The sequence below is a fragment of the Bubalus bubalis genome, chromosome 19, assembly GCF_019923935.1.
Source record: "Bubalus bubalis isolate 160015118507 breed Murrah chromosome 19, NDDB_SH_1, whole genome shotgun sequence".
Lineage (NCBI taxonomy): Eukaryota > Metazoa > Chordata > Mammalia > Artiodactyla > Bovidae > Bubalus > Bubalus bubalis.
Genome location: NC_059175.1, coordinates 41,217,710 through 41,233,419, shown reverse-complemented (window position 1 = coordinate 41,233,419; position 15,710 = coordinate 41,217,710). Strand labels below are relative to the sequence as shown.

General features: G+C 48.9%; 1 protein-coding gene across 1 annotated transcript in view; it reads right to left on the bottom strand.

The window, feature by feature from the left end:
- Positions 1–983: 983 nt before the first annotated feature.
- Positions 984–15,710, bottom strand: part of MTMR12 (myotubularin related protein 12) — a 68,117-nt gene continuing 53,390 nt past the window's right edge. Inside the window, exons 11-16 of the mRNA XM_006055807.4 lie at positions 14,742–14,820; positions 13,165–13,235; positions 10,618–10,790; positions 8,101–8,268; positions 7,038–7,199; positions 984–3,863 (exon numbers count right to left, since the gene is read on the bottom strand). Of these exons, the coding sequence (XP_006055869.1) occupies positions 3,294–3,863; positions 7,038–7,199; positions 8,101–8,268; positions 10,618–10,790; positions 13,165–13,235; positions 14,742–14,820 (1,223 nt within the window). The 3' untranslated portion in view covers positions 984–3,293. The remainder of the gene's footprint in view (positions 3,864–7,037; positions 7,200–8,100; positions 8,269–10,617; positions 10,791–13,164; positions 13,236–14,741; positions 14,821–15,710) is intronic.

Below are 15,710 nucleotides of genomic sequence, written 5' to 3'. Positions count from 1 at the left end.
GGAAGATCCCCTGGAGAAGTAAAGGGCAACCCACTCCAGTATTCTTGCCTGGAGAATCCCACGGACAGTGGAGCCTGGCAGGCTACAGTCCATAGGGTCACAGTCGAACACAACTGAAGTGACTTAGCATGCATGCACTGCTAACTTGTAGGGGCCAGAACTTTTAACGGGAGTTTAATACAAATATCAAGTACCTGACGCACGTGAGGGCAATGTGGCAGCATATGGAGTTCCAGGGATGGCTCAGAACTGGCCCTGTGCCAGGCCTGGCCCACAGCAACAGAGGGGTGAGCAGAGCCAGGGGAGAGGGCCGTGGGCAGGAGCGGACAGAGAACAGAGCTTCTCAACCAACAGCGATAGGTCTCAATCTCGCAGACAAACGCTGAACAAATGAATGAGGAAAAAGTCCTTGTACACACCATCCCACCCAGGCCAGCCTGCTTACTCTCTGAGGCAGGAAATGAAGCCTTTTCTCTTTCATCAAAGCCCTTCCATCAACAGTTATTCTCATTTTATATATCCCTACAAAAGCAAAGAGGCAGTGATATTTCATTTCAGGGATTAAAAAACTCTCTCCCTTTACTTACCCTGTAGGCATGCATGCATGCTAAGTCACCTCAGTTGTGTTCAACTGTGCGACCCTATGGACCGTAGCCCGCCAGGCTTCGCCATCTATGGGGATTTTCCAGGCAAGAACACTGGAGTGGGTTCCATGCCCTCCTCCAGGGGATGATCTTCCAACCTGAGTCTCATGTTTCCTGCACTGGCAGGCAGATTCTTTACCACTAGCACCACCTCCTTCCTCTATAGGGTCCTACCCTATTTTATTTTTTGTTATAGTATTTTATCACCTCCTGAAATTTTAAATCTCTATTTGGTTATTGGTTTTCCATCCACCTACTAACCAATCAACCACCTCCCCCTGCAACACATACAATGACTAAATGAAAATAATTATTCCATGTTATACCAACCACACCAAATACAGTATTGTAAATTGTGCTTTAATTTCTGCAATCAGATACGATGCAGTGAAATACAAGTATAAACTTTCATTGTACATCCAGAAAATAAAAAGCACATTTATACAGATTTAGCCCAACAGCTTATTCCCTTTAAAAAAAAAAGTTTCTAATGTAATTAAAGCTAATTTATCTTCAGTGTAAAAACTTGGAGGTATAAACAAACTCAAGATATTATATACAGGAAATTAATATACATTTCCAAACGTGCACAGTGCAGCATTTTAGACAAAGTAAATGATCTCATTTTAGCTTTTACTGTTAACCATAATCCATATCTCAATCTTGAATAAAAATGTCACAATATATAAATCCACTGAGAATTCTGTACACAAATACAAGTTTATAGAAATCTCATTTCAGATATAAATACATAAACTGTCATGACCTTACATGTTAAAACAGCTTATTTTTCTATTGTAATTTTATTTAAAAAAAATAATAGAAAAATATTTCAATGCACATTCAACTGCTATGAGAAGGGCCATGACCTTGTGCCTTTAAACCATACTTTATGGATGTAAAGCATCACACTGGGCATTTTTGGAATGAAAATTACTAAGATCTTAAGACTGAAGAGGCTACTGTATAAATATTCCCATTATAAAATGATCACAAAACGAGTTAACTCCATAGTGTATCTGGGAGGCAGTGGGGCAGAGAAAGGAGGTGAGTGCTAATTTAAGAAGGCCCACAGAACACAGCCAATGAATTCGGGTCATTTTAAAGTCCCCACTGCAAGCCTACACTGACCTTACTAGTGAGACTCTTAAGGCAACCAAGACTGGGCATGTGTTTGGCCCCGGATGCATAAACCCTGCCCTCCCCTCAATCTCCATCGTCTTAACAGACCAACAAGGCTTGGGCATCAACTCGGCGTGGGGAGGACTGGAAAGCAATTTCTTGTGGTGTACAAAAGACGATTCAGTGCAAACCGAGAAACTCCTCTTTGTCAACGGTTTCAAATTTTCTTATTGCCCTTCAGCAACTGAAAGCTTTTCTAAACAGGTAACGTTCAAATTGGAATCCATACTGGAGAGCAAACAGATATAAAAGGCAAACTTCTGATAGGGAACATTCTGACGTGAGATCGATCATTTTTCCCACTTCCTTCTGTGGAACTGAACAGGTTTCCACGGAGAATGAAAAAAACGGGTCCTCACTAAGTGTGCTTTTCCGGCACTTAAAAACTATAGATCATTTAAACAGCAGATCCAGGAAGGTTACCAGGCAGAGTCAAGTTTCTTCTATGGCTTTTTAAATCGCTGAGGTACTACGTGGTCACCATCACTTCTGAGACTTATGCTTGACCGCTTCCCTATGATAGCCGCGTTCAACAGTGACCTTCTTCCCCGGTCTGTAAGGTAACGAAACTGGGGAAACGCCTGAGGATGGCGGTCACAGATGCTCCGAAGCCTCGGCGTGCTGTTGGAAAAAGGCGAAGCAGCCTCCGGGAGCATGGAGGCTCCTCTGGGCAAACCTAAGAGATTCCCCCAGTTTGACCCACAGGCTTAGCAGCAAGATCCCAGGACGAGGTACACCAAGGCAGGGATCGCGAAGGGACAGTGGAAAGTGGTGCACAGCCAGTGGCGAGGGGGCGGAACCTGGAGCTGTCGGCCGCGAGCCAGCCCCCCGCGCCCACATAAAGTGACACAGTCTGAGGATGGTCGGAAACATCAGGATGGTGACACGCATGGCAAGAGGACACAGGAAAACTGCTACGGTTTGGAAATGAAGGCCACGCATCTTAACACCGCTATCTGAATCTGTTAATCCAACACACACCTTACACCACACACACACACACACACACACACACACACACACACACACACACACACACATCATGTGAAGCTGAACTTGCTCTGAACCGGGATGGGCTAAAGAGACGCTACTCCTGATGAATGGATAAAGCACATTGGCACAGGAAAGATGTGAGGACCTTACGGCATCCAAGCACAGCTTACCAAAGCCCTTTCTAAGTAGTAAAGTAGCTACCGTGGGGTCTGAGTGATGCTAACACAGAGGACACTGGCCACAGCTGTATTACAGGTCACGTACTAACTCCTTTCAATAATACTCTAGATACGGGTTTCAACTGCATAGTCTTTCAGAACTGGGGGGCAGAAATGAGAACCAGCTCTTTTCCAGAAGACCCAGGCTTTCCCTGGCAGTCGGCTTCAGCGTGACATGCCAACATGGAAAGCAGATGTGCCCAACCTCTTGTCCCAGCCTGCGAGGGTCCTCTCTCACTGCCACCGAGCAGGCCAGTCACATGTCCCCTAGGTCCACAAACTCGTCTTCTCGCTTGGCCAAGTCGTCTTCATCTCCCAGGGCTTTCCACCCGCTGGTGGGCAGGACGGGCTTGGAGGAATGGCGCTGCAGCAGCGCGAAAGGGAACAAGGAGGACAGGCGGCCCGAGGTCCTCGGTGGCGAGGCAGCCTCTGCCTGCAGGGCCTCCTGGCTGTGGTGTCTCGCCTCGATTTTCTCCTGTAGGCGCTGGACTTCCTCCATCATCTCCAAGAGTTTGCTCATGGTGGCCACTCCGCCACCACCCAGGATCTGGGCCTCCGGAATCCAGCGCAAGTAGCGCTGGGCCCAGACTTTGATCTCCGGGCCCTCGAGGTGAGGCAGCAGCAGCCCCTGGTAGCTGGGGGGCCTGCTGTGCCAGCCGTCATAGAACTCTCGGAAGCCGTCCTGCAGCTCCTCCGAGGAGTTGATCAGTTTGCTGATTCTCTTGCCCAGCAGGTTTTTAATTAAGTGATCTGTTTCTTCCCTGAAAAATCCTCTTTTGGGAGATGATTTCGATTGGGTGAGGGGCAGAGAAAGTTGTCTTTGATGCTTTGAGAGAGAACACAAATAAAAAAAAAGTCTCTGGTTAGCCCAAGAGCACAGTGACAGTTGTTTCCATCCAAAAAAAAAACAAAAAAAAGCATAATCCTACTTTAAGAAGGGTCATGAGAACTGCCCTGTGAATGCAAATTCATTACAATGCCATCATACACAGAGAGAAAGCGGCAGTGGGTGGGTGGGGGACGCCTGTTTCTTCCACGATGAGCATATCAGATGCACGCTGGGTTGCTAAACAAATGGGTGAGACCAGGCGCAGGGTATTAAGCACTCATGAAGAACAAGCTGAAGTTAAGACAGGCGGATGAGGACCTCTCTGGTAGTCCAGGGGTTAGGAGCTCGCCAGCCAATGCAGGGTACATGGGTTTGATCCCTGGTCCAGAAGGATTCTACGTGCCAAGAGGCAAGTAAGACCACGCACCAGGCTCTACTGAGCCCAGGCTCTAGAGCTCCGCGACTAGAGAAGCCATTGCAAAGAGAAGCCTGAGCACTGCAACCAAGATCAGTCCTGACTCACTGCGACTAGAGAAAAGCCAGAGTGGAGCTACCAAGACCCAGCACAGCCGGTAAATGAGGGAATAAAAACAGAGGCAGATGATGAGTCAGGGGAGTTTGGAGATGAGGCCTATTCATTCATCTGTGAAGGGAGCAGAATGTTTCTTCTTTGAAAAACTTAGGGGGCTCGCTTCCACAATATTCTCAACACCTGTGAGGAAACAGTGCCAACGACCTGAAGAGCCTGTCGCTCCAACGAAATAACTTACAGGCTTAACTTGTGGGAGGTCAGGCATCCAGTGGGAGGTTAAGCCTAAGTCAGAAAGGTTCTTTTGGACAAAGAGACAGATGGGAGCAAAAGGAACTTGAGGACTGTCTAAATGGGCCGGGTGTTCTTGTCGACGAGCTGCACAGGGTGGAAGATGTTGGAGCGTCTACACGCTTGTCCTCCTCAGGAATTCGACCTGAAGCCAAAGCTAGGCGCTGTATTTTGGGATGCACTGGGAGAGGGTTGTGGGGATGGCCAGGGCGGTTGCAACAGATCCTTGGTGCCCGAAGATAAAGGTAAAAATCTGAGGAGGAGCTGTTTCTCCCCATCTCTTTTGCTCCTGAGGTGTCATGTGAAATAAGAAGAGACAGAAGTTTTATTTTGGGACTAGGCTCCTAACTCTGTAACATGTTCCTACCAGTGGTTTGTATTTATTACGGAGTGTAGAACAAACAATAAAAATATACCGTAGAAAGCAAAACCATTCACAACACCCCAAGTCAGAGATGACCAGGATTCCTGACTTTCCATTTGGGGGCAGGAGAGTTGGGGGCTGGCCTCTTCTGCCCAGTGACCCAGGTGAGTCAGGGATGAGGGAAGCAGGCGGGATCTTCACTGCATGCCGGGCTCCATGCTCAGCGCTGAACATGCAACCACTCACCCAGTCCTCAGAATCACCATTACTGCCCCACGTTACACACGAGAAAACTAAGGCACGGTGGTTAAGTCAAGCGCAAAGGCCCCGGCTACCAAGTGCCAGGTGTGGTCTCACGCAGTCTGGCTCCGGAGGGAGCCCGGACTCGTAACAGAGCCCTCCCCATATTGGAAGCCCTTCTCTCAAGCCCAAAGCGAATGGAGTGCTCTGGACAGGCCAGGTGGGGGCAGCACTGTGTCCCTGCAGCCTGGTCAAGGCCTGGGGCTGAGGCTGGGCCCCACACCTGAGCGGACCCCATGGTCTTGAGCGGTAATTCCCGGGGCAGTGCACTGGGCATTCCCAGGGCAGCCGTGGTTGGCCACGGCTCTTTGGTCTCTACAGAATGTCTCCAAAGCTGCCTGTCCCCCAACAAGAGGCCCCAAGCCTGACACCAGGACTCCTCACCCAACGGCCTCAAAGGTTCTCGTTGGCCCACCACTGGCCCTGCATGGGCTAATACAACCTCAGATGCCCTGACCTGCAGCTCAAGCCTCTCCCACGGGCCAGCTCCTGCAACCTGGGCCCTTAGATTCTCCACTCCCATCTACGAGAAGGGACCCTCAGAAAAACAGGGCCTGGGCAGAGAAATGGACTTACAGGTAGAGCGTCCATGTCCTCCCTCAGGCCTCTGAGCGCCCTCGCGCCTCTGGAGGGGGCAGCTGGGCCATCCTGACCTGGCGGGAGGCGTGTGTGCAGCCACCAGGGGGCAGAGCACACTGACAAAGCTGACCTCTGGCCCGGCTGTGCTGGAGCACAGGGCGGTTCTGGCCCAGCAGACAGGACAGAGGCTGAACCAGGAGTGCTAACACCCAGCCTGGGCCTGAGGACCCTTGAAGGGGTGAAGCGGCAGCCAGCAGAGCCACCTTCTGCGAGTGCTGGCATTGGCTCATGGGTCTCCAAGCCCCTTTAGAATGGAGCCATCTCCCACACCAGAACTGGCCAGGCCCCTAGGAGCCCCGCAGGACTTCGGAACCAGAAAGACGGTGGTGGAAAAGGCAGTGACATGCTCTGACTTGCGAGGGACCATCACTGACCACCCTGCTCTCCTCTTTGTGGGGGGGGTCCCAAGTCAGGAGACAGAACAAGAAATGCCATGTACATCATACACCATCTAGGGAATGTCGGAGTTTTAATAACTGGTAAAATCAGGAACAAATATCTAAAGGGAAACCCAAATAATTTGATGTTTGTCATTTAAGCCCAGGTCTGCAAATAACAGCCCACGGGCCCAACCTGGCCCGTGCCAGCCTCTGTAAATACTGGAATACAGCCAGGCCCATCTGCTCACATGGTGCCCATGGCTGTCTTCCAGCTCCAACAGAATGGCAGGGGGTGGTGGTTGTGCCAGAGCTCTGTGGCCCCTGACAGAACATGTCAGTCACAAACACCATTTTTAGCATGAACAGAGGCCTTGCTAGTGAAGACGTGAACTGGTACAGATGACAGAAAACCCTCACTGTGATCAGCGTTCCCTATGCTCTATCAATCACACTTGGCAGGGCTGAGACCCTCGATTCCCCGCAGCATTCCCAGGGACACTCGGGACAAACATGCATCTGCCGAAGGCAAGGATGCTCAGGGGCCCTGACAACCTGCCCATCACAGTCTCCACTCTGTGACTGTGCCCAGAATCCACAGGTTAAATGTAATCCTTCCACATAAGGAGATCTCGGCATAGACGAGGGGGTTAGACACGCACAAATCTTACTTTGAAATGCGTTCCTTTCCGCTGGACTTTCTCCAGTTTTGGCTTCTCCACGTAAAGAGGGTTTGTGAGCAACGTCTGGGCTTTGGGTTCAAACTGCACGGACCAATCCCACACAGTGAGCAGATTCAAAGGCTTGCTTTGTGAGTCCTGGCTCTCCTTGCCCTGCCAAAACAAGCATAGGTCACAGTGTTTGCAGGGAGGGCTGAGGAAAGCAGACAGTGCGGAGAGAGAGGCTCCAGGATGGCGCACCCGGCCTGCCCTGAGACCCGGCCTCCGCAGCACCGCACGTGAAGGCTGTGGTCGTCGATGGTCGCTCCCCAGTGGCTTTAGGTGGGGAGGAGGCAGAACACGTTACTTCCAGCAGAACTTGTGCTGGCCACTGTGCTGCACACTCTCACTACACCCTCAAGGTCGCTCCTATTTTTTCAATTTACCTTTGGAGCAATGGAGGCTGGGAAAATGAAGTGAACCACCTGAGGCCATGAGGCTGGTGAGCAGCAAGGCTGTGTGACTGAAGGCCCGGGCTCTGTTTCCCACTCCCTGTAGGATGTGGTAAGACCCACCGGGAGGGCAGCTCCAGCAAACCCCAGGCCCCCAGAGGGCTAGTCTCGGCCCTGATAGTGCAGAGTTAAAGCCCCGGAAGCAGGGCCTCAAGGGAGACTATAAAGATGTTTAAGGCAGAGAGCGAAAGCCGAGCTCCCCTCCTCCACCTCCACTCTCTTCTGAGTCACTCCCGGCATCCGTCAAGTGGAAGAGAATGCATCTGAGCTGTTCACAAAGACCACTTTTAATGTGCTTAATCCCCAGCTCTCACACTGGCTCCCAGCCCTGATATTTACCCTGTGACCCACAGTGACGGCCTCACTGTCTCAGTGACTCACTCTCAGAGATAATAATAATTCGGACTTGAGGATTACATATCAATACCTGGACAGTACTCAGAACAGGGCCCTCTGTGTAATCACTGTTATAAAGAAAATATCATTTTCATCATTGCTCCTCTTACATCTTACTTGTTAGACACGGCTTCTTCAATACACAGGTTCCTAAGAGCGACTCTTACCATGTTCGTATCTTTTTGATGAGGCGAATTGAAGAAGAAGGTGCTAAAAATAGGTATGTACAGGCTGTCTGACAAAACGGTCAGGTACGTCTCTGTAAACTCGAACGCTGGGGGATGCTGGTGCACCAGCTGCCACACGCAGTCCAAGAAGAGCAGGAACACGGGAGCCTACGTGAAGATAAGACACGTGTGATGGGGGGGTGCCAACGGTCCGAAGCCAGCGGCCCGGGTATAGTGCAGCCACCTGGACAGCTGTGGAGTAGCCTCTCCTGGGCACTGCATGCTCTGGGAAGCACATTCCAGGCAATTGCCATTCCCAACTGCATCCCAATCCCAGGGATAAACATGCTTGACTGAAAAACCACACACCCGTGGATTAACCTCGGGACTCAGCAGTAGCTCCCTATGTGAAAGACACTCCCGAGATGAAGGAAAATCTCCCTGCCCATCGACACTGGCAGAAGAGCAGCTGCAACTGAGCCTGAGGACAGGGAACGTTAACTCTGAACCTCAACAAGTGAAACACTACTCCCCACCAAAGAATGCCACTCTCCTCACACACACACAAAAAACTACTCGGTTTCTTCAAATTTTGTGAATACTCCCTTCTCCGCCCTGACAATGGGGCTTCCCTGGTGGCTCAGATGATAAAGAATCCACCTGCAATGTGGGAGACCTGGGTTTGATCTCTGGGTTGGGCAGATCTCCTGGAGAAGGGAAAGGCTACCTACTCCAGTATTCTGGCCTGGAGAATCCGATGGACGGAGGAGCCTGGAGGGCTATAGTCCATGGGGTCACAAAGACTGAGCGACTATGCACACCGCCCTGACAATGAGGGCCCAGAAGAGAAAGCAGATGGGAGAGGAAGCAGAAAGGGCAAAAATGAGTTTCTAACATTTTTCACAAATGCATTTTTTATCAATGGCCTCTTTTTATTAGCCTCAGAGGCAAGCTCTTTCTTAGTAGAGTTTCTGAGGGCACCTTGTCATTCCCCAGTGCTCCTCCTCGAGTCACCAGTGACCCCGTCAGGGGGACAAGGCAGACTGCGTCACGGTCTCTCCATTCCTGAGCCCAGCTGAGGTCTCACACGCAGCTCCTGAGAGGCAGGAGCTGGCAGTCCAGCTCTTGACTCAGTCCAGTGCTGCGTCAATTACATCACAAACTGGACCATCCAGTTTTCCGTCAAAACTCCAGGGTGTCGATGTTGAGATGTGAAGAAAGGTCTACGTGGCAACCTTATCTCACACCTCATTTTACGTTCAGTGGCATTAGATAAGAGTGGAAAATATCTGAATCTCCCAGCACAGTCAGGGAAATGGGCTCAGAAAGTACAGGTGATTCCTCCCAGCCTGGGTGAGCAGGCCGATCTGCTCTGGGGCTCCTTCCCCTTTAGACACATGGTGCCCGTCAGTCCCCCTGCTCTCAAGATACACAGACTACACAAGACACACAAAAATACCCTCTTCCCAACACAGTACCAACTCTGTTGAGTGCCATCAACCTTTTGAATTAGTTTCTCAGGAAGGCAAGTCCCTTCTAAGACTGAAAGACGGTGATACATATTCATCATCAGCCTGACGGGACACAGATGAGTATAGACCAGTCCTCAGAGAAATCTGCAGGCCCAGCAAGGGCGGCCTGGTCTCGCAGGACACACCAAGCCTTTATGGGCAGAAGCCTCAGCTCTGTTTCCAGAGCCGCTGTGTCAAGCTGCCCAGCACCGCAGACAGACATGCCTATTATCTGGGGGAAGAAAAACCACCAGCCGCCCTGCTAGCATATGTTAGCTCTGCAGGTGATTTAATTACAGTTCACATGTTTTCATTTTTTCTTCCATGGTTGTTAATAATGCAGCCAAAGCAGTTGGCACAGCTGTAACCGAGACAAGTACGTCCCAGTTTGGGGGGCGGGGGGGACTCATCTTCACTAACTGAATTGTCTCGCTGTCTCTCCAGTGCTTGAATCCGGAAGCCCAGGCCTGCAGCTATCATGGCGAAGGCCCAGGTAATGGACAGCATTCACATAACCCTGGGCTTTATTTTGAAAGGGTTTACTGCAAGGGAAATTTACTTTGTGTTATTATGTATTTTCTTATTATTATGTGTTATTATGTATTTTGTATGTATTATTATGTATTTTCTTGTTATTATGTGTTATGTATATACAGGGAAACTTGTACCCTATTTATTTTTTTTGCAAAGACTAACTTATCAGAAATTGTGGGAGTCCCACCGAGTTCATTTTTATTTAAGTTTTACAAGTCAACATCACTTCCACCGTGAACTATAATACACCCTTGGGACACACAATTTAGAAGAGAAGGTTCTGAACACACTTCCTAATAAATATCCCTTTTCCCTGGGAAGGGTTTCCAGTGTTTAAATCATTCACACTCACTGACCAGTGACTGGTCCTCGCCTTCCTGAAAAGCTCCTAAGGTGTGCGCTGTGCAGGTATTAAGGAGACACAGGGCTCCATGTGGTCGAGGCTGCCCAGGTCTGTGCCGAGGACACTCACCTCCTCCTTGTCGCTCTGACGGAGATGGTTGCAGCGGTCCAGGAAGCAGTGGCCACCCATGATCCACTCCTTTTGGACAAGGCTCTGGAAACCGAAAATGGTTCGACAGTGGGGGTCCATCATCACTTGTGCCAGAGAAGAAACGAGGCAGCAGAGGTCAGAGGCGTTGTCCTCTGTGGTCGGGGGGGCACGCGGGTTGCCGGGCAACAGCGCAGAGAGGAAAGAGGGGACCAAGTGTTAAAAGAGCTGCGGAGGGCACAGGCAAAAGCAGGGCCCCCACACCAACGTCTACCCCGACAGTCAAGTTCTAATTCCCAAAAAGGCTGGGCCATTGGTGGCAAAAGGTAACATGTTCAGCTTGAGAGACAAACGCTTCAAGCCTGGCTGGCACCGGCTCCAAGGGACACTGGCACTAACGATGGACTCTTTACTGGTGAATAGATGCAACGTGGCAAACCCAGTGTCCGCATGGGGGGGTCAGATGCGCCACACAATGAGGGCACAGGTATGGCGGCTTGCTGGGCTCCACAGACCAAGTTTAAAACCCTTCCAGCTGGGACATCAAGATCGCCATCCCTGAGCTCACTGTTTCACGGCTCAGCTGCTTCTCAGCCGCCTTTCCTCCACTACCTCTGCTTTGGAGAAAGGGTAACATCCCTGGACTGCACCAAAACGCTCTGACTGTCAGCTCCATGGCTCTTGCCATTTCTGAGAGCATGGAGGGGCCTGCCTAGCCTAGAGGTGAAACTCTCCATGGTAAGTATAAGCCACGTGTCCACCCCTCGGGCGACGGTACAAAACTCACATGATGAAAACTCCGCTCATATCCTTGTTCACCATCTACCACTCATAGCAAATAACAACATACATCTACATCTGGGCATTTGTCTTAAGAATTTCACAGTCCCGAAAGTCAAGGTCTACATCCTCATAGTTTCTACTTTACAAAAAGAAGTGGCACTCAAGTTGCTATTTTAAAACATCCATGAGGACGATGGTTCTGGTAGTCACAGGGTTAGAGAAACTTCAGAATGAATCCTAAGTAGGGAGGTGTTTGCACTTTGTGACCCCGGGGCCAGGAAGCATTCCAGGGCCAGGCTTACTGTGCTCCTATCTCTCCTCCAGGAAAATAAGTCTAAACCATGGGAACCCCAGGGTTCAGAAGAAACAGATTTTTATATTCATCTTTCTTTTGAAACAAGTTTCGGTTTTCAAGAGAATCTTTCTTCTTGTGTATGAAGTATGTTATCAGTACACCTACAAGTCCCAGGAAGAGTGGCTAGAGAGTGAGATTTCAGAGAAGACACAGCTCTGCCATCCGTCGGGGAGTGAGGCACAGCTCAGCCTCACCCACTGACCGTTCTCACTTCACTGTGCGCACCTTTGGGGTTGGTGCAGTCTGGCCTGGGTACTTGTACTCCTCAGCCCCCCAGTCTTTATCCCTCCTTTTCACCAGTTACTCAGTACTCTGTTCGGCCACTATTAACCAGATCTTTTTCAATAACACCCTTATGCCAGCTCTCTCTCAAACTCAATAGGGTGTAAACGTCTAGAAGGCAGAAGCTCTGTACATGGGAGGTGCTCAGTCCGCGTGTTAAAATTTAAGTCAGAGGGTACAGAAGCCACAGGCTGACACATTTGCGGTCTGCTCACAGAAGCTAAGTCCCAGGAGTCGGACACTCTCACAGAGAGTGTCAGAAAAATGATAAAAGCTTGAGGGTGTGGAAGCACAAGACACTCTGCTTAAAGCATGGGGCCACAAGAAACTTTAAATATTCACAATGGCAGATAATATTTTAGCTCAGATCTAACCAATCCCAGCAACAATCTTTGTTGCACGAGGCTCATACACAATGGGTGTGTGTGTCCAGCCCACATGTACAGCAACTTCAGTCTACTGTGGAAAAGGAAATTGTGGACCACACAGTTTCTGCAACAACTGCTCAAAGCTGTCAGACACAAAGATGCAGAAATAACACTTAAACCATCCATGGGTCTCATCATACAAAAAAGGTCATCCAAACTTTAACTGAGTTAGTATAAAACAAAACCCCAAAATATCAGGAAATGTGAGCTTTGGTAAAGATACCAAACAATTCCTTCTTGGGATGCAAATACGTCTGCCAAGTTCCAAGTGAAGGAATGTATTTTTAAACTGTAACAATGAAATCCAAGGCAAGGATTCCAAGGTCAGGGTAAAAAGTATGGGAAGGATTTCTACACTAGCTCACTCCTTTTATAAGACAATCTTTCCTGGTGGCTCAGATGGTAAAGGGTCTGCCTGCAATATGGGAGACCCAGGTTTGATCCCTGGGTCGGGAAGATCTCCTGGAGAAGGAAAAGGCAACCCACTCCAGTACTATTGCCTGGAAAATTCCATGGATGGAGGAGCCTGGTGGGCTATAGTCCATGGGGTTGCAAAGAGTAGGACACGATTGAGCAACTTCACTTTATAAGATAATTCCACTTACATAAATCTCTATATACAGAAACAGAACCCCCAGTAAAGGAAAAAGGAAACCACCCTTTGTGCTTTAAATGTATTACCTAAAAGAAGAACGTTCATGTTTTGGGCTTCTAGACATTCTATAATCTCTACTGCTTTTTTCAGGCAGCGCCTAAATAGGAGAGAGACAAGTAAAACAGATAATAGATCTTGAGCTTGGTATTATGAACAACAAGAAATTTAGAGGCAGTCTAACTTGATCTTCAGTGTTCCATCTCACTTACTGTCTCATACTAACATTCTCCAGAAAAGAAACAAATTATTGTTTACACTATTCAGGTACTGCAAGACATTCATCTGCTTATTAGAAACTTACAGTTTTCAGAAGGGAATTCCAAAGTCAGACGTAAAAATGCTCTTAGATGATTCCTAAACTGGGAATTCTTACTGCAGATTTATACTTGAGTGTGGCAGTAAGTCCTAGTAAGACCCTAAAATGTCTATATCTGGAGGCTGTGCTACAGGCCCATTTTGTTTAATTCAAGATCACTGGCTAAATGTATCCACCTGTCTGGAAAGGCCCATGTGTCCTGAAATCCCTTTGTCTCTCTGGACACACTATTCCCTTTGAAACTGTTGCCACCATCAGCAGCCCCACCTTCTGGATTGATAACCCTGCCACGGGGGTGCCTCCTCCAGGCTCTTCACCCGGTTAGGGATGCACACCTTCTCTACAAGCCCCACAGAAAGAAAGGGCCTCTTATTTTATAACATCTATCACAATACTTGCAATTATATATTCAAATTATGGGACATGCAGCAGGCTCTTCAAAACCTATTTGCTAAGAAGGGTTTGGAGGCCTGCGGCTCCTCTGTACAAACCAGGCAGGTCTGAGGGAGAACGCAGAGCAAGGGGAGAGAGGGGGCCTGCCCTTTCCTTAGAGGTGCCCTGGGGCTGGAGCCATTCGCTCACTGGCTCTAACCCAAGCATCATACCTGTTCTGCGCCTCCCTCTGCCCTCGCCTCTGTTTAAGGGCAATGGAGAGAAGCTATTCAAAATAGGAAGTAGGACAGGGAAGAAAGTTTTGTTCTCTCAGAATCTCTACTTAATCCCCCAAATGAGAAAGACTAATTGGCACTCATTATAGTAAAAAACAATTTAATATGTAAGAGACATAAAAGATAGGGAATTGTTCTAAAAAAGTATGCAATAAAAACTCAGCATCTGGGAATTCCCTGGCTGTCTAGTGGTTAGGACTCTGCACTTACTGCAAGGATGCAAGTTCAATCCCTGATTTTCACCAAACCACCCCCCACCCAAAATAAAAACAAAACCGGAGAACTCAGCATCCCCCCACCTTCCCAACCCCCAGCCTCCTCCCTGGAGGTGAGCACTGCAGCTCAGTTAGAATGCTGGGGTCCCACACCCTCTTTTCTGCAGCCTTCCCATCCCTGGTCCGTAGTCTCAGGAGCAGATCTGTGTGGGCAGGTAGCATATTCGTAAATCCTGATCAGACGTGCACAGAAATAATAAATAACAAATGCAAAATCCAGCTGAGCCCTGAACAGAACATGTGACCTAAGAACATTTAACTGTGAAACAGAAAACAGTTAATGTGTCCGTTTGCTTTACTGCTTTGGTTTCCGGAACTGTGAAATTTACAACACCGTGAAATACCTGATTATGTCCAGCCAGCTGCTACTCTCCAGCAGGGAAAACCATTTGATGTCTGTGTCCCAAAATTCAGTACTATTATCTGAAAAGAAAGGAAACAAGAGTAAAGAAGTCGGGCACTGTTTGCAGAAGCCGCTGTAGAACCTGTGGCTGCTCAGTGGCGTGGCCCTACGCTAGGCTGAGAATCCAGCACCGGGCTCCGGTTAAGTAAAGCACGTTTCAAGCCTTCAGCTGAAGTGGTTTTTGAACTGTAAACCTCTGGAAGGGTGTGGTAGTCAAAAACAGACTTTTTTTGCACAAGTAAAAAAGTGCCCTACAATCTGTCCACCAAGTCACGGCCACCCTGTAGCTCGAGAAGGAGAGAAACATGCTTTAGGCAGACACATCGACATTCAGCCTGCTGCTCTTAGAAGCGGAAGATCCAACAGGCCACGTCCTGATGCTGTGGAAACCTGAGGGGAGAGCTAGCTTCCGCTGGAGTCTTAAACACACACATATTTATCCTGCACACTGGACACGACCTCCCAATCCAACTGGAGGCAGAAGCATTGCATTTTACAGAAGTCTACTGCCTGTGAAAGTTGCAAACTCAAATCAGTGAGAAGGCAGATACCCCTGCCAGTACTGGATGGTGACAAAAGAAGTGGATCAACCAGTGCAATTTCTTACTTCTCCTCCACGTGCCTGCTTTTTGCCAGTGTGCTCCAGTTAGAGGTGTACACTGGTTTCCCTTGGTGTCATAGTCATCTTTGTCTCCAGTGCCTGGCATAGCTGGTGTGTATAATGGAAATGCAATACATGTTGGCTGAATGACTGAGTAAATCCCAAGTCAGACCACTAGGCTAAAAACGAAAAGCTGGGAAACGCAATAAGCGTGACAAATATCAGAGGGTAAACATGCACTCAAGCGTAAAGAGAGAGGGTCATGTGTGTCAATGGCTGAATCATGTAGATGTATGGCAGAAACTAACA